General features: G+C 42.3%; 1 protein-coding gene across 4 annotated transcripts; it reads right to left on the bottom strand.

The window, feature by feature from the left end:
- Nucleotides 1–6,559: 6,559 nt before the first annotated feature.
- On the bottom strand, nt 6,560–23,301 carry TMCO5B (transmembrane and coiled-coil domains 5B). 4 transcript variants are annotated; one of them, NM_001075609.2, is given in 13 exon segments: nt 6,560–6,962; nt 8,253–8,296; nt 8,559–8,634; nt 11,223–11,354; nt 17,064–17,128; nt 17,698–17,757; nt 18,242–18,298; nt 20,019–20,087; nt 20,668–20,718; nt 21,006–21,123; nt 21,436–21,585; nt 22,255–22,299; nt 23,146–23,199. In NM_001075609.2, coding segments are annotated over 12 exon segments (1,056 nt in total). In that variant the 5' UTR covers nt 22,290–22,299; nt 23,146–23,199; the 3' UTR covers nt 6,560–6,763.
- Nucleotides 23,302–23,919: the final 618 nt, after the last annotated feature.

The raw sequence follows: 23,919 nt of genomic DNA, 5'->3' as shown, positions 1-23,919 counted from the left end.
GAATTTTTAAAGTTCGACCAAGGAGGGTGTTGGAGAAGGTCATCAAGAGGACATGACTACTAATTGACCGACTAGCTGGACTTGGACAATCAGGGCTCCTTACCCCTCCCCTGTCCTTGAAATGTGTGTTTCACCTGTTCCCCCACCCACTCCACCCCACCCCCACACTAGAAGATGCCTCAAGAATGCTGCCTTGAGAGAGTAATGTTTTGTTGAAACCATCTGGGTGGTACACGTGACTAAGGCCCATTTAAGGCCTCTACAGAAACTTTGAGATCTGTTGGTTGGTGTGGAGGTCTCCTCATTTTTTTTTTGCCTAAGGCAAACCTCCTCAGCTTCTTGCTTATTAAACTGCTGCCCACCAACCAGGAGTGGTTTGCTTCTTCTGTCTCTCCTTACCCCTGGTGTATGGGGGCTAGTTTGTGAACCAACAGGGGATGCTCAGGGTTACCTGGAAAATTTGCCCTCCAATTGTGTCAATATTTAATCCATTGAAGACAGACGTTGCCTGAATCCGCTTTGGAACTCTTTCTTGAGTACCAAATATAAGTGAATAATTAATAACGTCTCTTGAACAATTAGTAATCAAGTAAACTGCTGTTAAGATTTTCTCTCTTGAGAGAATTTTCTTTCTAAGTTGAAAGGATTAGTGGAGCTCAACTCTTTCCCTGGGCCTTTTAGATTAGTTTATTTACAAGACCAGGGAGTATCTGAATCACCATTTCTCATCTTCCTTTCCAACTGAAAGCCCTTCCTTTGTCTCTGAGAGTTGAAATCTGTCTCTCTGTCAAAGCCTATTTCAAATGATACCTCCTCATCCGCTCCTTCCTGCTCTAGATATAATCTATTTCCTTTGAGCCTCCTTGACACTCTGTATCCTTTTTTTTTTTTTAATTTATTTTGAATTGGAAGATAATTGCTTTACAATATTGTGTTGGCTTCTGCCACACAACATCAATCAGCCATAAGTATACATAGATCCCCTCCCTCTTGAACCTCTCCCCCAAACCCCACCCATCCCACCCCTCTAGGTTGTCAGAGAGCACTGGGTTGAGCTCCCTATATTATACAGCAACTTCCCACTAACTATTTTACAAATGGTAATGTATATGTTTTAAGGCGACTCTTTCAATTTGTCCCACCCTCTCCTTTTCACCCCACCCTTCTCCATGTCCTAAAGTCTGTTCTCTATGTGAGTCTGTATTTCTACTCTGCAAATAGGCCCTTAATGGCGCTCACCTCACTTTGCTTTACCTTACAGTTACTTAGTACTTTCTTCCCCTTGCTAGTAGATTATAAACTCTTTCAAGGTAGAAGTTAGGTAATCAATACACAATTCTGCTATGTGCTAGGTAGGTACGAGAGACATGAAAGATTGTTGAACTGACTCTTTTTCATGCAAGGTTGGTCAGTGGTGATCTTCCCAGTTGGACAATACCTCAGGGAGAGGATATGTTTCTCATGACATAGGAAGTCACTGGTACGCTTGGCTCCCTGCTTTTGTTGACTCTGATCTAGTTTCCTAGACCAGAGATGCTCAGACTGTGCCTCGAGAGGCAGATGGATCTTTCAACACCTTGTCTCAAATTTACCTCTGATTTCCAGACTACAGCACTGACTATGAATTGTACAGGGTTTACACGCTCATGTGGTTTTGTTTAAACTTGACTGAAAATGTAGTTCTAGGCCCAAGAGTCCTGGAAGGTATAGAATCTCCTAACCACCTACATTTGGAGCAGGAGAATTCTAGCAAAAGGAGGGATCCAAAGGCAGGAAATCTATTCCCCTTTTCATTAAACCTTCTTGACATTCCCCTCTGCCAAGCTGCCCTAGCCTTCACCTCCATCCCGTCTTACTGCCCCCTGAATTGTGACTCTTTTAATGCCTGCTTAAAGTCACTTCCCTCGTTCCCTTCACTCTTCTGTGAAATAGGTCTGTGGAGCTGAGAAAAGCCTCAGGCTAGATCCAGGCTTCGCTAATCTTCCAACAAACCTCCCAGAAGAAAACTAAATGCTGAGCTCCAAACAGGGATCAGTCTCCTACAGACTGTAGGCAAAGGGTGGACAGTCACACGCTAGGGCAACTTTGCCAGCTGAGCAGGAAAACCTTCTTCCTGCCGGAGCAAGTGGAGGGAGCAAAACCCGCTCATTCGTCGTCCCTACCACAGGGCTGGCAGCTCTTGAACTCAGGGACCATAGAGTCCACTGAACTCCCAGAGGGAGCCACTAATGTTGTTCTTTCAAGCCGGCACCCACACGCAGGGGGTGAATGACATAAAGGCATAAAGACAAGGATTTAAAAAGATCTGATGAAGTTCTAACTGGTGTGTATATATGGTGTGTGGGAGAATGATCCACCAGGAACGATTCAACTGGGCTTTGCAAGAGAGCGATCTGCAGGGGACACTGGCACCCCTGGACAGGGTCTGGTTCCCTCCAGGTCCAATTATTTTGTACTAAAAGATGTAACATGAGAGTGGCATGGTTATATGTAAGAACTAAAGCTTGCAAGTGGACTCCCCAAGGTCTGTCTCAGGCAAAGTTGCTCTAGACAAGTTACTATTCTAATGCTTACTTCAGTGTCCCTGTTACTACCTTGATTCAATACCCTCACCCACCTTCAGGTGACAACAGCCTTAATATTTCTTTCAGCTCCTCCCTTCCCCCTGTAAAATCCAGTTCTTCCACTTTGTATTTGTACTAAGATACAAATGGCCCTCAATGCCTTGATAAAACATTTATCCAAGTTATCTTTTATTTTAATGGGAATCATTAAACTAGAGGAATAATTCAGCTCCAAAGGAAAATTTAAGACAGTGAAAGGAATTATACTGGATCTCAAGAATATAAGTAATGGAAAAGTAACTAATTTATGAGTACTGATTCAATAGTTCTAATACTCAGCAGATTAATTTTATATTAGAAGATGACTTCAGGGGTCTAGATTATGTCTTTCTTACTTGCCCTGCATGTGTCCTAGAGGAGCCCAGAGGTGGCCTGTGAGCTCTGGCTCTGCCATTTACCATCTGGATAATATCAGGCATTTCAGCAAACTAGGAGATAGAGATCATAGGCCCAGAGAGGGTATGTGACTATTTGGCTTGTAGAAAATCAGCTACATAACAGAAAGACTGGGACTAGTGTCCAAGGCTTACTTCCTTATTTGGTGCTTTTTCCTAGACAACACTGGTGTTTACAAAAAGATATTATAAAGTGCATTTTTTAAAGGTACTTTTAGTGCTATGTTTGGAATAGGAAAGATGAAGGGTGGGCCACGTCTTAGGGTATGCTATATAATGTTAAAAGATAAGAGTCTATTCCACTTCAGCCTTCTTTATCAAAGAAATTGATCTTTAGCATGGATAAGAAATTTATCTTTCGCATGGATAAGAAAAATAGCCAAAATAGTTAACTGGTTCAAGTTTTATGATAGGTTAAAAGATACAAGGAAAGTGCTTAATCCATTTAACTGAAGTCTTCAGCCCAAAAGACTTTCCATTTCAGAATACTGGAGAAAAAAACTTGGCAACTGCTGCAACAATTTCCTGAGGGAGAGTATAATTAGCTACTTTAAAGCCAGGGTTAACTAGCTGCCTGGGGTCAACAGTTATTACAAAACTGAAGACCTCTCTCCATCCAAAGTTCAGCAATGTCTACTCTACCAGGTGTCTCAGGTCATTAAATGGACCAGTAACTCCTTCATATAGTCTGAGTTTTGATTGCAACAAACTGAAACAAAGCATCCAAACCAACAAATGAAATTTAATAGAGCAAGCAGTAAGTTCTCCATGGTTTTTAGTATCGTTTTGTTTGTATGATTTTTTTTTTTAAATCTGTACAAATAAAAAAGAAGGGATGTAGGATAAAAATAATTCATGTCTAAAAAGGTTAAGAATCTCGGTTGACTCCAAGCTCATATTTTTTGAGAGATATAGCAGGCAAAATGACTAATGAAATTTTAGGCAGTATTAATAAAGTCATAGTTGTTTAAACTAAAGGGATAATAGGGCTACAGTATTCTTGCCTGGAGAGCTCCATGGACAGAGGAGCCTGGTAAGATACAGTCCATGAGGTTTAAAGAGCTGACCATGCCTGAGTGACTCTCACACACACACACACACACACTCGGTGCCAAACAGACCTCATCTGTAGTATATTCTGTTCATCTCGGTAGGTGCCAGGGAAGGGTAAATCAGATAATACAAGATCTAGAAGCCATGTCATGTGACAGCTCAGAGGACTTGCAAATGTTCATTTGGAGAACAGAAGGCTGTTCATTTTAGTGACTAAAATATACAAGAGGCAGTCACTTTGCTGTGTTGCTATATGAGGTTAACTGCTAGATGAAGGCAAACTCTCATATAAAAGAAAGGAAACTCTTGTAGTTGAATGCCCACCATGTGCCCTTTGCTGTGTTAGGCGTGTTATATCATTTTGTTACAATCTTTCAGAAACCGATGGGTATGTGAGGGTTGGATATGAAAAGCTCCCATTTGCTGGAAGTCCAATGTCCAGCTCAGCACTGTTCATTTAAAGCAGCAGTAACCACTCTTGTTCTTCCCAGACCTTTGAATGTTTTCCAGGCCCTTCAGGACTCAGCGTCCTTCTTGGAGCCAGGCTCTCCTGGCGGCAGAAAAGGTCACTGTGCTTCTGCAATGTGAATTTCCAATACAACTTGAGGGTTTCAGTCCCCAGTGGATTGCTGACTACAAATAAGGATGTACCTAGCCACAGTTTTCCTAACCCGGTATTTCCTAGCCAGTCTTGATTGGGACGGGCCCACGTCTATCTAGGATGTGATATGGGAAGGGCTGGGTATTGGAGGGGCACCTAGGCATTTCATGCACTTATGAGGGACTGTGTGACCAGAGATGGGAATGACTCAGGAAGTAATGTTCTGTGGATACATCTCTTGGCCAGTTGCAGGTGTTTTCCTCACATACACCTGTAGTTTAAAATCAGCCCAGTCCTGAAATCCTCCAGCCTACGGCATGTGTCTGGCCAGTGAACAGAGGATCAGCCAGGATCTTGGTACTAACCAGTAGGCTATCCTACTCCTACTCAGCTCAGAGGATTCCAATGAAGAGAGTTTAACGAAGGGATTATTAGAGAGGTGTGAGCAGGAAATCAGCAAAGGAAACTCAAAAGCAACAAGAGGCACACTCCACTTTCTAGGCCAGGTACTTTCTGTCTCCTAATTGGCTCAGCCACCCACCTTGGTACCCGCATGCCTTCATTTCCTTCAGGTCTTGGTTATAATGCTACCTTCTCAAGGGAACATTGTAACTGCTGCTCATCATCCTTTCTTTCCTCCTCCCCCATATCTTAATACATCTGATATTTTTATATTTCAATAATTTATTATCTGACTCTACTCACTACAGCTTCCCAGGTGGCTCAGTGGTAAAGAATCTGTTGTAACACAGGAGATGGAGGTTTGATCCCTCAGTCAGGAAGATCCCCTGGAGGAGGAAATGGCAATCCACTCCAGTATTCTTGCCTGGGAAATCCCATGGACAGAGGAACCTGGTGGGCTACAGTCCATGGGTTTGCAAAGAGTTGGACATGATTTAGTGACTGAGCATGTACACACCCACCACAATGAGAGCAGAGATTCTTTTGCTGTTTCATTCATTGCTTTAATCCCAGAGCCTGGACCAAGAAAAAGGTTCAATGAATATTTGTTGAATGAATGAATGAACGAATACTAATTGGACTTCTTAGAGCTCAGACGATTGTCCAAGACCCATCTTTCTGCTTCAACTTGTTAATCGCACGCCTGCCTTTTGGAGGGAAGCCCGCTGAAATACAATAGAGCTTGTATTTGACCACAAGAGGGTGGTGTTGATCAGTTTTTCCTTTTTTTTTAGGAGTCTTGAGACCACTCATTCACCCTCTCCTCCTTAGACCCCCAAAAGAAAATGTGGGATAGGGTCATGTCTGCAGCCAAAGCGAACACACAGTGTGTCTCTTCCACCTCGACATTGCTATGCAAGTGAAATTCAGTTAAAACCTTTGCAAGAGAATGGTCTTGGAAGGAGAAAAGTCACCAGAAAGCAAGGGCCTCAGAAATGCATAGGAGGAAGGAGCTGCCAAAGGAAGATGCCTCCACTACTCAGCTTCAGTATCCAGGAGACGCTGCTCTCCAAGGAGTCTTTGTAAAGACGTTATGCTTGGGGCCATGTGTGCTAATACAGAATCTAGGTATCAGAGGCCCCACCCTCAAGACAGTAATGATACTGCAAGGCAGAAGTGGGCAGGCCAGTAAGGGAAGCCTGGAGAAGGTGGCAGCAGCATTTGGATGATCAGAGGAGGCATTATGGGAGGGAAGGCATTTGAATTATGATTTGATTTTATTATAGCACTTGAATTTTAGGGTAATTTTCTTCTCAATTGAGAATGAGTAACCATCTGTGTACATGTAAAAGGTCAGCTTTTCAGGCAATCCCACTCCTATAAGACATAGAACAATATAAAATAAGAGAACTTTAGGGAAGATAATGTATGGTTATCTTCCCTAAAGGACCCATGGACCAAATTCTCAGACTAACACAGTGAACTCTGATCAAACATATGTTTTATTTGAAAGAGAGACACTCTGGAGAAAAAGCATGGGAAGAGAATGAAATGAAGAGGTCAGATGTCAAAGCAGCAGCTCTGAGTCAGAGCTCCTACTTCTTTCCTGGCCCATTCCCCACTTGGGGGCTAGAGCCATGCCCTCCTCTCCACTTGGGTGCAGTGTGAAGCCTCCGGATCACTCCAGACTAATGTGGTAGAACTTCTTCCACCTCTAGAGTGAGGAAGGGAAATAAGGCATCCCTCAGCCTCGTCAAAGTTTCTCTGCTCATGACCATGGGCAGGGCGTCCACAAGGAGGTCTGGGTTTATGTACTGCAGGTAGAAAAGCACGTAACCCAGCAGCCTAAAGAAGATCATGACCACGAAGATAAAGTACCTGAAATGCCTGCAGAGAGACATTCATCGTTAGCGTAGGGGAAAGAGACGGCCTGGGAAGCAGCAGCGGGAGGTGAACCTCACCTTCGTAAATGACCGTGAATCGCTTTGGTTGGGCCGGCCTGATGAGGACGTGGGGCATGCAGACATAAAGGGTGAGGGCAGGGGGTAGGTGATAATAGAAAAAGACTGATGTGGTCGTGAGGACTGGGATACAGCCCTCCTGACTTCTAAGCCCTCCAACAGAATAGATGTCCACACAGAAGAGCTGGAGATACAGAAGGATAAGACCTTCCAGGTACTATATATGCAGGCCTTTGTGGGGGCTGTCACAAGAGATCCAGAACTGCACTCTTGAGAGTCTCTCATCAGTGGTCCTCCCCACTCTACTAGAGCAAGAACTTTTAGACTGTGAAATATGTCTGGGCCATCTCTGACATTAACATCCACAGAAAATGATTGGGTTGTGGGTTTCTTTTTTTTTTTTTTTTGCTAAACATCAAGTGCCAAAAGAAACCAACTTGGGAATTCCCTGGTAGTCCAGTGGTTAGAACTCCATGTGGGCTTTCACTGTTGAGCGTGCAGTTTCAATCCCTGGTCAGGGAACTAAGATCCTACAGGTCACATGGTGTGGCCAAAAAAGAAAGGAAGGAAGAAAAAAAGAAAATAAGGAAGAAAAAAAGAAAATAAGGAAGAAAAATAAACTGAAACAATAATAGGTTGTGTGCATGTGTTTTCTTGTGTGCACCCAAGAAAATTCCACCCTAAAAACTGGCCCAAGGCTTTCCATCTTTAACTATACTAAAATGTCACAAATTGGAGCTTTTCATTAAAGTGCCACATGGAGCATCTTAGTCTCCTTGTTTCAAAAATTAAAAAAGAAAAGGCACGGAGTTCAAGTGATTTTTTTTTCTCTAAAATTTTACAGCCTGCAGTAAAAGAACTAAGAAAATTAATGCACCTTAAACTCTCTTTCCAGTAAAGAGGAGAGCAGATTATCAGGTTCAGGATCTGAAAAATAGAAAGGAGCCCTACTATGAATCTTAAGAGTGGAAATTGAAATTAAAATGCAAGCTTCACCTTAAACGTCTCCAAAACAGCCATTTTCTCCAGCCACCAAGTCCTACATAACTCTGGTTTTCAGAAAAGAAGAAAGGGAGAGATGGCAGAAATCTGGGGCTGCCTGATATTTTCTGGTTGGTGGATGTGTTTATCCTTATTCTACATGCTCTTATCAAGTCCTTACTGCTACAGACTGAACGTGACCTAGACTAGGAAAACAGAAGATTCTACCACTTACCTGTACCAAAAGATTCTCTTCTGTTTCTTAACGATGGTCTTCTCCTGTGGGAAGCAATAAAAGCCACAGGTGTGCCTGTCCATGTGCTCATAAAAAGGCAGTGTAGTAGGGTGGCTAAGAGCTTGACCCAGGAGTCACTGCTCTGCCACTTCCTAGCTGCTGTGGTGTGAAGCAAGGTACTGAGCCTTGTTAATTTCCTACCTCTAAGGTTATTGAAAAGAAGGGATGGGACCAGGGGGCAGGAAGGGGGAAGCCAGGGTATGAAAGGACAGAGGAAAACTCCAATTTGGGACAAGGAAAACTTACCATATTGCTTTGGATGGTCTCCACCAGAGTTGACCCCGGTTTCACTATTTGGGTGGCGTTGTTCTGGGCTTTGCATCTGGGTGACAAAGATCAGATCCAAGAATTAAGTAACATAATCTGTGAGACTGATGAAAGATGCTTTTCTAAGTCATGCAATGTATGTGATTTATTTCCTAGATTCTTGATAACATTCACAAGGCTCAATATTCAAAATGCATAATTGGTCAATATTCAAAGAAACAGGAAAAGGTGGTCCAGTCTCAAGAGAAAAGACAACCAATGAAGAGTAACCATGACACAACCCTGATACTGGATTCACACTGCGAAAATGTGAATTCTGTCTCGTGCTGGCAGTTCAAACTTCAGTTCAGGTCTGATGTCCTCAGCTGGCCACAGAATGCCTTGGGAGTGCATGGTTTTGGAGGTCAGCTTGTGATTTGGTCAGAATTTAGATAAAACTCGAGACTCTCCATCTCTAGCTCTCTGTTTTTTAATCCAGCAGTTTGACTATACTGAGCTCTGTCCTCTAGTTTCTATCTCAGAAAGACTGTACAGTTCCCTCAAGACTTTTAAATTGACCTTCACATCAAGTTTAGCTTACCCTCAGACTCAGTTCAGTTCAGTTCAGCCACTCAGTCATGTCGGACTCTTTGCAACCCCATGGACTGCAGCATACCAGGTTTCCCACTCCATCACCAACTCCCAGAGCCTACTCAAACTCATGCCCATCAGGTCAGTGATGCCATCCAACCATCACATCCTCTGTCATACCCTTCTCCTGCCTTCAATCTTTCCCAGCATCAGGGTCTCTTCAAATGACTCAGTTCTTCGCATCAGGTGGCCAAAGTATTGGAGTCTCACCTTCAGCTTCAGTCCTTCCAATTAATATTCAGGACTGATTTCCTTTAGGATTGAGTGATTAGATCTCCTTGCAGTCCAAGGAACTATCAAGAATCTTCTCCAACACCACAGTTCAAAAGCATCAATACTTCAGCACTCACCTTTCTTTCTTTATGGAAAGTCACATCCATACATGACTATTGGAAAAACCATAGCTTTGACTAGATGCACCTTTGTTGGTAAAGTAATGTCTCTGCTTTTTAATATGCTGTCTAGGTTGGTCATAACTTTTCTTCCAAGGAGCAACCATCTTTTAATTTCATGACTGCAGTCACCATCTGCAGTGATTTTAGAGCCCAAAAAAAGTCTCTCACTGTTTCCATTGTTTCCCCATCTATTTGCCGTGATGGGACCAGATGCCATGATCTTAGTTTTCTGAATGTTGTTTTAAGCCAACTTTTTAACTCTCCTCTTTCACTTTCATCAAGAGGCTCTTTAGTTCCTCTTCACTTTCCACCATAAGGGTGGTGTCATCTGCATATCTGAGGTTAGTTATTGATATTTCTCCCGGCAACCTTGATTCCAGCTTGTGCTTCATCTAGCCCGGCATTTTGCATGATGTGCTCTGCATATAAGCTAAATAAGTAGGGTGGCAGTATACAGCCTTGACGTACTCCTTTCCGGATTTGGAACCAGTCTGTTGTTCTATATCCAGTTCTAACTATTGTTTCTTGATCTGTATACAGATTTCTCAGAAGGCAGGTCCAAGGTGGTCTGGTATTCCCATTTCCTTAAGAATTTTCCACAGTTTGTTGTGATCCACAAAGTCAAAGGCTTTGGCATAGTCAGTCAAGCAAAAGTAGATGTTTTTCTGGAATTCTCTTGCTTTCTTGATGATCCAGTGGATGTTGGCAATATGATCTCTGGTTCCTCTGCCCTTCTAAGTTCAGCTTGAACATCTGAAAGTTCATGGTTCACATACTGTTGAAGCCTGGCTTGGGGAATTTTGAGCATTACTTTACTAGCATGTGAGATGAATGCAATTGTGTGGTAGTTTGAGCATTCTTTGGCATTGCCTTTCTTTGATATTGGAATGAAAACTGACTTTCCAGTCCTGTGGCCACTGCTGAGTTTTCCAAATTTGCCAGCATGTTGAGTGCAGCACTTTCACAGCATCATCTTTTAGGATTTGAAATAGCTCAACTGGAATTCCATCACCTCCACTAGCTTTGTTCATAGTGATGCTTCCTAAGGCCCAGGACTTCACATTCTGGGATGTCTGGCTCTAGGTGAGTGATCACACCATCGTGATTATCTGGGTCATGAAGATCTTTTTTGTATAGTTCTGTGTATTCTTGCCACCTCTTAATGTCTTCTGCTTCTTTTAGGTCCATACCATTTCTGTCTTTTATTGAGCTCATCTTTGCATACAATGTTCCCTTGGTACCTCTAATTTTCTTGAAGAGATCTCTAGTCTTTCCCATTCTATTGTCTTCCTCTGTTTCTTTGCATTGATCACTGAGGAAGGCTTTCTTACCTCTCCTTGCTATTCTTTGGAACTCTGCATTCAGATGGGTATATCTTTCCTTTTCTCTTTTGCCTTTAACTTCTCTTCTTTTCTCAGCTAATTGTAAGGCCTCCTCAGACAACCATTTTGCCTTTTTTCATTTCTTTTCCTTGGGGATGGTCTTGATTCCTGCCTCCTGTACAATGTCACGGACCTCCATCCATTGTTCTTCAGGCACTCTGTCTATCAGATCTAATTCCTTGAATCTATTTGTCACTTCCTCTGTATAATTGTAAGGGATTTGATTTAGGTCATACCTGAATGGTCTAGTGGTTTTCCCTACTTTCTTCAATTTAAGTCTGAATTTGGCAATAAGGAGTTCATGATCTGAGCCACAGTCAGCTCCCGGTCTTGTTTTTGCTGACTGTATAGAGCTTCTCCATCTTTGGCTGCAAAGAATATAAGCAATCTGATTTTGGTATTGAGCATCTGGTGATGACCTTCAGACTAAAAGTGATCAGATGAGAAAATCGCCTCTTGCCTTTCCCTTCTTCCAATTGTCAGCCCCCCCTCCAGAATTTGCTTGGTTTTATTCACTCTCCAGGGCCTTCTGATTGTTCATTCATTTGTTTTATTCTGTTGCTCAGAGTTTAGAACTGTGTCCTGCCAGAGTGTCAGTTCCAGTAAAAACTTTTAGACTTTTCATGGGAATCTTTTTGTAATCATCAAATATAGAAGAAAGGAGAGAAGCAGCCCAGATTTCAGGATCTGGCCTTGATGGAATAGTTTGTATCAGGCTAGTCCATCTCTACAACCAACTATAAAAACTGGACAAAGTACATAAACAGCCATTTGAATGAATTAAAGAATGCAGTCAGAAGATGAGGGGATACATATCCTGAGCAAAGTAAAGCATACTGAGATAATCCCTTCATTCATCCCAGGCCTTTCCCCAAGGGCACTTGTCAATTTGCGGTACAGTGAATAGAGTCCAAGCAGCAAGTGGCAGCATCAATTGGCTGAGGAGACAGAGATTGGAGTTTAATTCCCTAAGGGGGAAAGTCCAAGGAAAGAAGGAACCATAGAGAAATGAGTTCAAATATCCGCATGAACTTCCCTTAAAGTGATAGCTGGCTCTTAAGCTGTATATGAGTAGCTCAGGATTCCAAGAAAGCCCAGAAAGCAGAAGATGCCTCAAGAGCTGAGAAAAGATTATAGTAGTCATGCTGTTCTGGGAAGTAGAACTTGGAGTTTGAGACCTGTTACACTCAGACCCTGATGCTGGGAAAGATTACAGGCAAAAGGAGAAGGGGTGATAGAGGTTGAGATGATAGGAGAGGGTCACTGACTCAGTGGATGTGAATTTGAGCAAACTCTGGGGGATAGTGGAGGACAGAGGAGCCCGGCATGCTGTAGTCCATGGGGTCACAAAGAGTCGGGCATGACTTAACAAACGAACAACAACAAACATGGAGACAGAGACTGGAGTTTAAGATTGTGAGAGGGAAAACCCAAGGAAGGGTTTCAGTCCTGAATCTATCTGAACTGTTCCAGCTTCCTGCCCTTCACTGCTGCTGTTCACCCTCTCAGTCATGTCCGACTCTTTGCAACCTCATGAACTGCTGTGTGCTAGTTTTCCCTTTCCTTCAATATCTCCTGCTGCTGCTAAGTTGCTTCAGTCGTGTCTGACTCTATGTGACCCCATAGACGGCAACCCACCAGGCTCCCCCGTCCCTGGGATTCTCCAGGCAAGAACACTGGAGTGGGTTGCCATTTCCTTCTCCAATGCATGAAAGTGAAAAGTGAAAGTGAAGTCGCTCAGTCGTGCCCAACTCTTAGCAACCCCATGGACTGCAGCCTACCAAGCTCCTCCATCCATGGGATTTTCCAGGCAAAAGTACTAGAGTGGGGTGCCATTGCCTTCTCTGAATATCTCCTGAAGTTTGCTCAAATTCATGTCCATTGAATCGATGATGCCATCCAACCAGTTCATCCTCTGCCTCCTCCTTCTCATCCTGCCCACAAGCTTTCCCAGCATCAGAGTCTCTTCCAGTGAGTTGGCTCTTCACATCAGGCGGCCAAAGTAATAGAGCTTCAGCTTCAGCATCAGTTCTTTCAGTGAATATTAAGGGTTGGTTTTCATTAGGATTGTCTGGTTTGATCTTCTTGTAGTCCAATTAACTCTCAAGTGTCCTCTACAGCACTACACAGATCGAAAGCATCAATTCTTCGGTGCTCAGACTTCTTTATGGTCCAATTCTCACATACATACATGACTACTGGAAAAACCATAGCTTTGACTATACAAACTTTCATTGGCAAAGTGATGTCTCTGTTTTTTAATTTGCTATCTAGGTTTGTCATAGCTTTTCATTTAAGGAGCACGTATCTTAATTTCATGGCTGAAGTCACCATCTGTAGTGATTTTGGAGCCCAAGAAAACAGAATCTGTTTATACTTTTCTCCCACCTATTTGCCCACTACTATGAGGTGATGGGATTGGATGCCATGATCTTCGTTTTTTGAATGCTGAGTTTTAAGCCAGCTTTTTTACTCTCTTCTTTCACCCTCATCAGGAGGCTCTTTAGTTCCTCTTCACTTTCTGCCATTAGAGTGGTATCTGCATATCTGAGGTTGTTGATATTTCTCCCAGCAATCTGTCCTTGGGTGAGTCATTTATTAATTCCTTTGCTTTGGAGGGATAGCAGTACATGAATTTTCAACTGTGCAGAGGACTTGTGCCCCTAACCCCCACATTGTTCAATCTATAAATGAATTTTATTTTTACATACCATTAGTAATGAATTAGAAAATCAAATTACCAATTTTTTAATTTACAATAGCATCAAAAATATCAAATATCAAACCTAGGAATAAATCTGATGAAAGATGCACAAAACACTATAGAAAACTACAAAACATGTTTAAGAAAAATTAAATAAGATCTAAATACATGTAGGGATAAAAATGTTCATGACTTGGAAAACTCAATGTTGTTTAGATATTGTTAATCTCCATATTTATCTATGAAGTGAAGTGAAGTGAAGTCGCTCAGTTGTGTCCGACTCTTAGCGACCCCATGAACTGTAGCCTACAGTCTCCTCCGTCCATGGGATTTTCCAGGCAAGAATATTGGAGTGGGGTGCCATTTCCTTCTCCAAAATAGATTCCATATAATTATAATCAAAATCTCAGCAATTTTTTTGGTAGAAATTTAGAAGCCAATTTTAAAATTTATATGGAAATTCGAAGAGCCAAAAATAGCTCAGATAGTCTTGAATAGTCTTGAAGAAAAGCAAAAAGTTGCAGAACTTAAGATATGCTAAATCAAAACTAATTAGAAAACTAAATTGTAATTGTAATCCCTGTCAGTCAGTCAGTTCGGTTGCTCAATCATGTCCGACTCTTTGCGACCCCATGGACTGCAGCACACCAGGCTTCCCTGTCCTTCACCAACTCCCGGAGCTTGCTCAGACTCTCATCCATCGAGTCCGTGATGCTATCCAACCATCTCATCCTCTGTCGTCCCCTTCTCCTCCTGCCTTCAATCTTTCCCAGCATCAGGGTCTTTTCCATTGAACCAGTTCTTCACATCAGGTGGCCAAAGTATTGGAGTCTCAGCTTCATCATCAGTCCTTCCAATGAATATTCAGGGCTGATCTCCTTTAGGATTGACTGGTTTGACCTCTTTGCAGTCCAAGGGACTCTCAAGTGTCTTCTCCAACACCACAGTTCAAAAGCATCAATTTTTGGTCCAATTTTTTATGATCCAACTCTCACATCCATACATGACTACCGAAAAACCATAGCTTTTATTATACAGACCTTTGTCGGCAAAGTAATGTCTCTGCTTTTTAATATGTTGTCTAGTTTGGTCATAACTTTTCTTCCAAGGAGCAGGTGTCTTTGAATTTCATGGCTGTAGTCACCATCTGCAGTGATTTTGGAGCCCAAGAAAAGAAAGTCTGTGACTGTTTCCATTGTCTCCCCGTCTATTTGCCATGAAGTGATGGAACCGGATGCCATAACCTTTGTTTTTTGAATGTTGACTTTTAAACCAGATTTTTCACTCTCGTCTTTCATTTTCATCAAGAGGCTTTTTAGTTATTCTTTGCTTTCTGCTATAAGGGTGGTGTCATCTGCATATCTGAGATTATTGATATTTCTCCCAGCAATCTTGATTCCAGCTTCTGCTTCATCCAGTCTGGCATCTTGCATGATGTACTCTGCATATAAGCTAAATAAACAGGGTGACAATATACAACTTTGACGTACTCCTCTTCCAATTTGGAACCAGTATATTGTTCCATGTCCAGTTCTAACTGTTGCTTCTTGACCTGCATACAGATTTGTCAGGAGGCATGTAAGGTGGTCTGGTATTCCCATCTCTTTCAGAATTCCAGTAGTCTATGCTTGTAGTCTACACCTCTATCCTTGTGTAGTACTGGCGCAGGATAGAGGCACAAACCAATGGCACAGAATAAAATATCCAGAAACAGACTCACACATATATTAATATGTCACCTTACTTATAAAACAAGGCACCACTGAAAATGCATGCTCTTTTAAATAAATGATGCTGGGCCAACTGGCTACCCACACATGGAAAAAACACATCTTGATCTCTACCTCACACCACACACACAAAAAACAAATTTTACATGAATGTTTACATTCATTTGAATGTAAGAGGCAAAACAAACAGAAAATTCTTTGGCAAAGCATTAAAGAATAGTTTTATTACCAAGAAAAAGTACTGAGCAAAAAAGAAAAGAAAAAACTTTCATGGATTGGATTTCCTTAAAATTAAGAAATTTTTTATCAAAAGATTCCATTAAAAGAGTAAAACAGAAAAGCCATAGAAATGACTGTAACGTGTGTTTGTGTGTCCATCCATAACTGATGATGGACCTCATTAAAAAATATAAGGAAATCCTATAAACCAATAAGAAAAAGATGGATAATCTCCCAAATAAAGGCAAAAGACTTATTATAAAAGGAGATAACCAAATTTCAAGTAAGCATTTTAAGGTATATATATATATATTATAATCAATAGTGAAATGCATTATTAAAATAAAAATTAGATATCACTATACTCCTGCCAGAGTGGTTAAAATTAAAAAGACTGTAAATATGAAGTGGAAATGAGGAACAGAATAACTGGAACTAGTATAGATTCTCATTGGAGGAGATTCTGGTAATCCGCTTTGGAAAATCATTTGACTTTGTTTAGTAAAGCCACAGATATGTATACTCAATGACTTGGGAATTCTACTCCTTGGTATATAACTTACAGAAATGAAATATATATGTCAACCAAAATACATGCACAAAAATGTTTATAACAGCTTTAGTTGAATGACCCCAAACTGGAAATGACCAAAATGTTCATCAATGGGAAAATAGATAAATTGTGCCATATTCCTACAATGGAATACTATACACACAGCTAGGAAAAGGATGAACCACAGAGCCATGCAGCAATGCGGATAAATATCAGTGAAAGCCAGAGACAGGAGAGAACATACTGAGTTCACATGAAGTTCAAGATCAGACAAAACCAAGAAGAAATGATGGAAGTTAGAATCACGGTTACTTTTGCAAGAAAGGAGGACTGAGAAGAGAGCACAGGGAGCCTTTTGGTGTACTCAGAATGTTCTGTATCTTGATCTGAGTCATGTTAACACACCACTTGAGATTTGTGCACTCTATGTATATTGGTAATACAATATAATACATAACATAGTTAAAGAGTATAAGCAAACAATGGAAAGTGTGTCAAGTCCTAAACCACGCAAGTCTACAAATACAGAACGTATGTAAATGGCTCTCACTGGGGCCCCCAGTGGGGGTTCACCATGTCCTGGGAAAGGGGTCAGCACAATCAGTTTTTTCAAGAACAACATTCAACTGAGGATGCATGAAAAGAACGTAAAAAAAAAGAGACCTTTTAAACACCAACTGCTGAGAAAGGCAAGAGAGAAGCCTGAATGCTGACGATTTTTCAGTACAGAACATGGAGCAGAAGTTGACAGGGATAACTTGTTGGGGGCTATTTATAGTGACACAAACTGGTCTGAGAAGTACTCTGTCCTTCAAGGACCACTGGGGACTATAGCTTCATCCCACCAATGAGGTCATTTTCCCAAACTTACACTTCTTTTTCAAGAAGAAGCATCTCCTTTTCCTTTTCCATCTGTCTCAGAATTTCCTGGTATTTCTTCCCATGGAAATAAAGAAAAATATTTATCATAATCAAGAATTTCTGTATTCTGAATTTCTGTATCAATGACATTGATAAAAGATTCTCCTAAGACTAACTCCTAATTTTCCAAATGGTGCATGCAAGAATGTACACACACAAGTATGAAGACATTCTAATAAAAATTAGGACATTAGTGACTGGATGGATGAATATGGAAAAAAAAAGGAAAAGAATTCTCTCTTCGGATCCTGCTTGTAGGAAAATCCCAGCTCTCACACTTACTAGCTATGTTTTCAGAGCACATTACCAAACTTCTTTGAACCTGTGTCCTCTTGATCATAACAACATGATCCTCAAAGGGTTACTGGACAAACTAATTGAGGAAAATACTGTATGTAGATTGTTTAAAAATACTATATGGGCCAGTATAAATAAATCCTTAACATACATCTGGTTCTTGTTGCTGCTGTTGTATAAACGGTATTTCCCCTAGTGGCAGATTTTAGCCTAAATGAGAAACCAAGGGATCCATGGCATTGGAACAATTCTGCCTCTACTATGACTTGTCCCCAGAGGCAGTGTACCTTTATGTAGTGGGCCTGATCCTCACAGAGCTGATACACAGATTGATAGTCACTCTCTATCTAGAAAGAAAAGAGAATTAACAAATTTCATGGATTAAATCACAGTGAAGCCTGGGCTGCTCCCAACTGGTGCATTGGCTATTTGGCTGGTTACCTAGCAACTTCTTACCAGGGAAAGCAACCACATCATAAAACCTTTGATCTCATCATTCATGAGCAGGGTCTAATTTTGAGCAAAGAAAGTTGTTTTCCCAGGTTCTCATATGCCTTTTACATGAGACATCAGGAGATGTTTCAGGGCACTTAGATATGGGCTTCAACAACAGTGTTTGAGTATTTGAGGTAGAGGGGTATTTAAGGAATGACAAGACCAGTACTTTTAACATAAGTTTTCTTTTCCTTTACCTGCAGGTGAGTCAGAAATTCACTTGCCAGATATTCTTGCTTCTCCCCCTCCCCTGCCTCCAACTGTTCTTTCTAAAACCTTTGGGGTTCTCTCTCATTTGTATCCTGAACAGACCCTCAGTGGAGACTCCACCTCTACCTTGACCAATTCCTTCTCTTGACTGGCACAGGATTCTGTTGACTTCTGTAGTTTCACCTGTTAAAGACAGCGTGTGACAGCAGAAGGTTGAGAGCATTCTTCTGTGAAAGCAAATGGGTAATATTCATCTTCCCCAGACAGACAATGAGCATGACAATGGTGGTGGTGGTGGTGGTTTAGTCTCTAAGTTGAGTCCTTCTCCAGGGGATCTTCCTGATCGAGGGATCTAACCCATGTCTCCTGCATTGCAAGCCGTGTCCTGCATTGCAGGTGGACTCTTTACTGCTGAACCACCAGAGAAGCCCAGGGCATGATGATAATGTATCATATAGTGAGGACTGCTGCTGCTGCTGCCACCAAGTCATTCAGTCGTGTCCGACTGTTTGTGACCCCATAGACGGCAGCCCACCTGGCTCCCCTGTCCCTGGGATTCTCCAGGCAAGAATACTGGAGTGGGTTGCCATTTCCCTCTCCAAATAGTGAGGACAGACCATAACAATCTGGAGTGGGCAATATTATTGGCCCATTTACAGGTGCTGCTGCTGCTGCTAAGTCGCTTCAGTCGTGTCCGACTCTGTGCGACCCCATAGATGGCAGCCCCCTAGGCTCTTCTGTCCCTGGGATTCTCCAGGCAAGAATACTGGAGTGGGTTGCCATTTCCTTCTCCAATGCATGAAAATGAAAAGTGAAAGTGAAGTCGCTCAGTCGTGCCCGACTCTTAGCGACCCCGTGGACTGCAGCCTACCAGGCTCCTCCATCCATGGGATTTTCCAGGCAAGAGTACTGGAGTGGGGTGCCATTGCCTTCTCCGATTTACAGGTGAGGAGGAGACAAAAGCAAGGAGAGGTTTAGTGCATGACTTATTTAAAATCACACAGTGGCAGAGTCAACGTTTAAGCCTTGGTTTTCTGACTGCCCAGTCTTTGGACCTAATCACCCTTCTTCCTCCAGTCCTACTGACTAAAGTGCCAACCTGTTCCTCCATCTTATACTCCACTGGGTGCACTCACATGCGTCTGAATCATGGAGCACAAGAGAAACCTTCTGCCTCTTTTTCAGAGAAAAACAGAACAGCAGTGCTCTGGCATGCTGGACTCAGCCAAATGGTCATATTTGCCACACAAAGCTGCAGAGAGCATCTCAATAGGATTTCTGCCCTCTACTGGGCATCCAGTTCATCTTTTCATTCAACAAATATTTAGCGAGCTACTACCATGTGCCAGACATTATTCTAGAATCACACAGACAAAACTTCATGCCCTCATTGGGTTTGCCACCTAGTAAAACATCCAATTCAATTAAAAAACAAACAAACAAAAAACTCCCTTAAGTTACAAACAATGGGTTAGAAAATCAAATACAATTGTTGACCTATCCTTCTGCAATTGTGGAAGTTAGTATTTTCTTCTTCCTTGACTACCTGCATTTGTGTGTCATTTAGATAATAAATTTTTAGAGGGCAGGTCCCGATGGGCATTCAGAATGTATGTCCTATTGACTGATGGATGAAGAGGTTTCTGGAGCAATTCCCTTCTCTTTGGGGCATTGTAGTCATCTCTGCCACCAGTGTGACTAAAACTAAAGTTACGAATGCTGCAAAATAATTTATGAATGCCGCCCAGGTCAGGGGATAAAGCAGAGGGAGCAAAGGACACTGGCTCACCTCTGTGAGCACACAGACAGACTTAGCCTGGTGGGTTCTTGGAAGCTGTTCCTCCCCAAAGTTAGAATGACACCACATCTCCCAGAAAATCGGTAGATTTGCTTTTTTACTCACCTTCAATTCTGCCAACATCTGCTTTAGGGCTTCTTTATCCAGGCCAACATTCTTAAATTTCCTTGAAATCTGAAATACCATCCCCCAAATTGTAAACTGAGTAAGGCATCCGGACATGAAAACGTGGCATAGAGTCAGACTTGAAGGTCTCAAAGTAGCAGAACAGTGGTTAATTGATTCAGATCCCAGATGGACGCTTAATAGAAAAGTGTCTCTTCCTTCCTCTGGAATCTGCCTGACTCCATGCCAGCTGAACAGACCCTTTTGTTCCCAGAGCCCATGAAAAGTACAGCACAAGGGAGGCAAGGCAGGTGGGGAGAGAGGGAAGAGAAACTGGTGCAGAGCAGCTGTGGGAGGGAGGGGCAATTCTCTCCTCTCACATTCCTGTAACCTTCCCATCCCAGAGCTGTAATTCCCAGAGGACAAAGGATGGTGTCAATTAGCCAGTTTGTTCTAAGAGATTTGGAAGGCAGATTGGGAGGGAGCACACACATTTTTCCAGTTCCTCTTCCTCCTGTCTTTCTGACTGGGGAGTTCAGGAAGATGATGGATCCTATTGGGATTCCTAAGAAATGAGCCTCCTTTCAAGGGTGGGCTTATTATCCTGGGACCACCCTCCCTCCCCCCAAAAAATCTGGTCCCACTTTACCTCCTTCTGCACCTCCACCACACTCCTGCTAAGAATTTCCTTATTTTTTTCCTGGGGAAAGAAAGAGGTAAAGGATACAAACCGCACGCTGCTCTCAAACCCTCTTCCTTGCTGGGCCACTGAAATCCCATCCAGGGACGAGGGCCCCACACAGAGGATCTGGGAACAGAGCCCCGGTCTCGCCCCCATGCCGAGCACATCATGCCCAAAACACTTTGTTAGACAGCTGTGATTTCCGCAGACACAGCATTGACCAGCAATGATGGCCCCCTGGGAAAGAGAGACTGGTGGATTGCAGCAAAATGCATCACACTGCCCTTTTCTAGACACCTCCTTACCAGCTTGGCCGTCTCTAATTCCAGGTCCCGCAGGGCTGCCTCCTTCTCAGCTGTGCGGTGGTCCAGCTCCTCCCTCTCTCTGGCTTGTCTGACAGACAGCGTGATATCTCTTTCCAGACTGAAACACAGTCACCCAGGGGTGGCTCAGTCCAAAGGAAGCTGCCAGGGCCCTAGCTTGAGAAGCTACGCCAAGGTCTCAGGGAGCCAAAGTGATCACCCATTGCAGTGGCAATAAAATAATGACTTAATGTGGAAACGTAGTGAAAAATCTGTACATAAAACCTTTTGAGGACGCCACTGTTTATAGTTTAGAATTTAAACAACTTGCCTCAATTCATGGACAAAGAGGTAAACTTTCCTCCCACCCACCTCTTGATCCCAAGGGGCCTTCAGATGAGGAGACCTTTCCCATCCAACTACAAAGCCTGACCTTTGAATAGTTTCTTCTTTCTCTTGAATTTTTTTGAGAAGAACCTGATTTGCCTCATCCATTCTCTGCAGGTCCTTTTCAAGGTCTGAGTTCAGCGAGTCCAGGTTCTGCTTTGTGATCTCTAGTTTCGGTATTTCCATCACATCCCGCCTGCAGGAAAATCATCCCATTACCAAACTCAGGACAGGAAACCAGATGAGCTGTCATCTCATTTATCGCCCTGTCTTATGCTGTCACTATGCCTCACCAGCCTTGCATTATCATTGTCCACGATAAATTGATTTCTATGATGTTTTGCATAAACCAAATTCTTGGAGTCAAATCACATTTTAATTTAAAATATTATAGATGGAACCCGTTACAACACAAACCTTTTATGAAGCAAAAGAAGTATTTTTTTCATTTGAATAATTATATTCTAACTTACTTGTTTTCAAAAAATTTATACAGAGTATGTGGACTCCACGCCACACGTATAAAGAATTCAAGGAAGAGGCACGTTTTCAGTTTTCCTTTGTTACAGTCTACTAAGGAGTTTATTATATTGAAAACCTTCTGCACTAGTCATGTAGGAACATGGACTGGGTAGGGGGCAGGGACGAGGGTCTTTTCCCTAAATAAGACTGATTTGCTTTTGGAGACATTGGCTGTCTCTACAAACCCCACTTCTAGTCTGATGAAGTCCAAAGAACTGAAACCGCCTTTCCTCCCTAGGAAGGCTTCCGGGCTTGAGGACACTGTCCTGTGCAGTCAAGGTTTCCTTCCTTACTGAATTGCAGTAGATGCGTCCCATACCAGTTCCTCCTCCTTGTTACTTACACATCATCCAACGGGTCCTGTCCAGCTTCTTCCATTGTAGGTCTCCTATGTTGTTAACATAAACATGTGTTATGGAAACAAAGCTTCTACTGTTCAACATAGTCATTAGCCCAGGAAGGAGCAGAGAAAAGGTTTGACCAGGCAAGACAGAACCAAGACAAAACTTATGCCTCCTAGACCCTTTCGTATTTCAGGATCAGTTGCAATATTTTGCTAGATTTCAGTAAGCCAGATCATCTCTCTTAAATGAATCTCATAAACGAATCCCATTGGAGTACAGAAATCTTTTTGTTTTCACAAAAGTGTTTTTACACTTTGGCTACCTTGCCCCTTTCTTGCCTGCACATTAGCAGGTAAAATGCTAGGAGAACTTAAGTTTGTGTCTATTGGCAAACACACTGAGAGTTTATTTCTAACCCTGACCTTCAGGGAGACTTAGGAAAAAAGAATAATAGAAAAATTGGAGGATATAAAAGAATTGGTTGGCTGATTTCTTTCGGTCTATAGCCATCCTACTTTTTTACAAACTCTAGATATTATGGCTGGGTTGATGCTGAAATGGGAACAGATAAAGCAGTGGGGGCAATAGGATATAATAACTGAAAGGAGTCATATGAAAATGTCAGGTTCTCAGGGATGGTATCTGCTCCACTGCATCAAAATTAAAGTTCACGACTGAACCCAATCTAACAAAAGGAGAACACCAAATCTCCTTTCATATTCCATCTTCTCTTCCTTCTCTCTTTCTTTGAAGCTTTTTTGGTTTTAATTCCCCTTTTAATTCCTTTCTGTACCTTCTTCTCCTTTCATAGCCCTCCCTGAATTTCCCTTTTCTTTCTACTCTCTTTACACATTAGGAAGCCCAGCTTGTGATGATGCCCTTGAGCTCACCCTTCTCATCCCAATAGAGATTTCTTCTGCTCCCACTGAGATTTCCAACTGAATGTCACAAGTTTCAGAAAAGGTATCTCCTTGATGATGGCATGCTCCACATACAGCTGGACCTGTCATCTCTAGCCGGGTGGGGCAGCATGTCATAGTGGGTAGGGGTGGGTGGGGTGAAAGCAACTCCTTGTCATCTCTGTAGGCAGAATGAGAGCAGAGTTCAGAACTTTAGGACAGTTTAATTCTCTCCCTAAAGAGCGATAAGACCCATGGAACAAATTTCTTGACACAGTTTAAACTGCTCTGAAACAGCACTCATCTCTATGGGACACATTCCTTCATTTCCCCAAACCCATTGACCCAGCAGTAGTTGATATCATGCTCATTTCCTTCACAACCTCTGTGTGGTATGTGAGCAAATTACTGTACCCAAATCCAAACCAAGCACCTCTAGTCAATGCAGTTAAGAGGTGAGAGGCAGGAAGATCTGAGAGCAGGGTAGGAAGAATATGAAAGATGTCTTATCTATGAGCCAAGCAAATCCTCATTCTTAATCAAGTTGGATTTTTGGAGCAGCAAAACAAATTTATTTTTCCTAAGGAGGCACAGCCAAGTCATTGGGAAGGAAAGCCTGGTGTTTCAAAGGTAGTTCAGTATGTGGAGGTCAAGCTGGAAGGAGGAAAGAGGAGGGTTAGGTCCAGAGACCCTACTCAACTGCTCACTTATAAATAATTCTATCCTCATTTTTTTGAGATCTTAAATTACTGGAATAGTAGATGG

Source organism: Bos taurus, chromosome 10, assembly GCF_002263795.3.
Source record: "Bos taurus isolate L1 Dominette 01449 registration number 42190680 breed Hereford chromosome 10, ARS-UCD2.0, whole genome shotgun sequence".
Lineage (NCBI taxonomy): Eukaryota > Metazoa > Chordata > Mammalia > Artiodactyla > Bovidae > Bos > Bos taurus.
This window is presented reverse-complemented; position numbering and strand designations above follow the sequence as displayed.

Coding starts and splice junctions, on each gene's coding strand:
- TMCO5B (XM_059890341.1), bottom strand. CDS start 22,289: ATGGAAGAAGCTGGACAGGACCCGTTGGATGATGT. Junction 17,758..18,241: donor AAGAGAAGGAATTGGTCAAG/GTAGAGGTGGAG, acceptor TTTTCTTTCTAG/ATAGAGAGTGACTATCAATC. Junction 17,129..17,697: donor ATCAGGCCCACTACATAAAG/GTACACTGCCTC, acceptor TTCCATGGGAAG/AAATACCAGGAAATTCTGAG.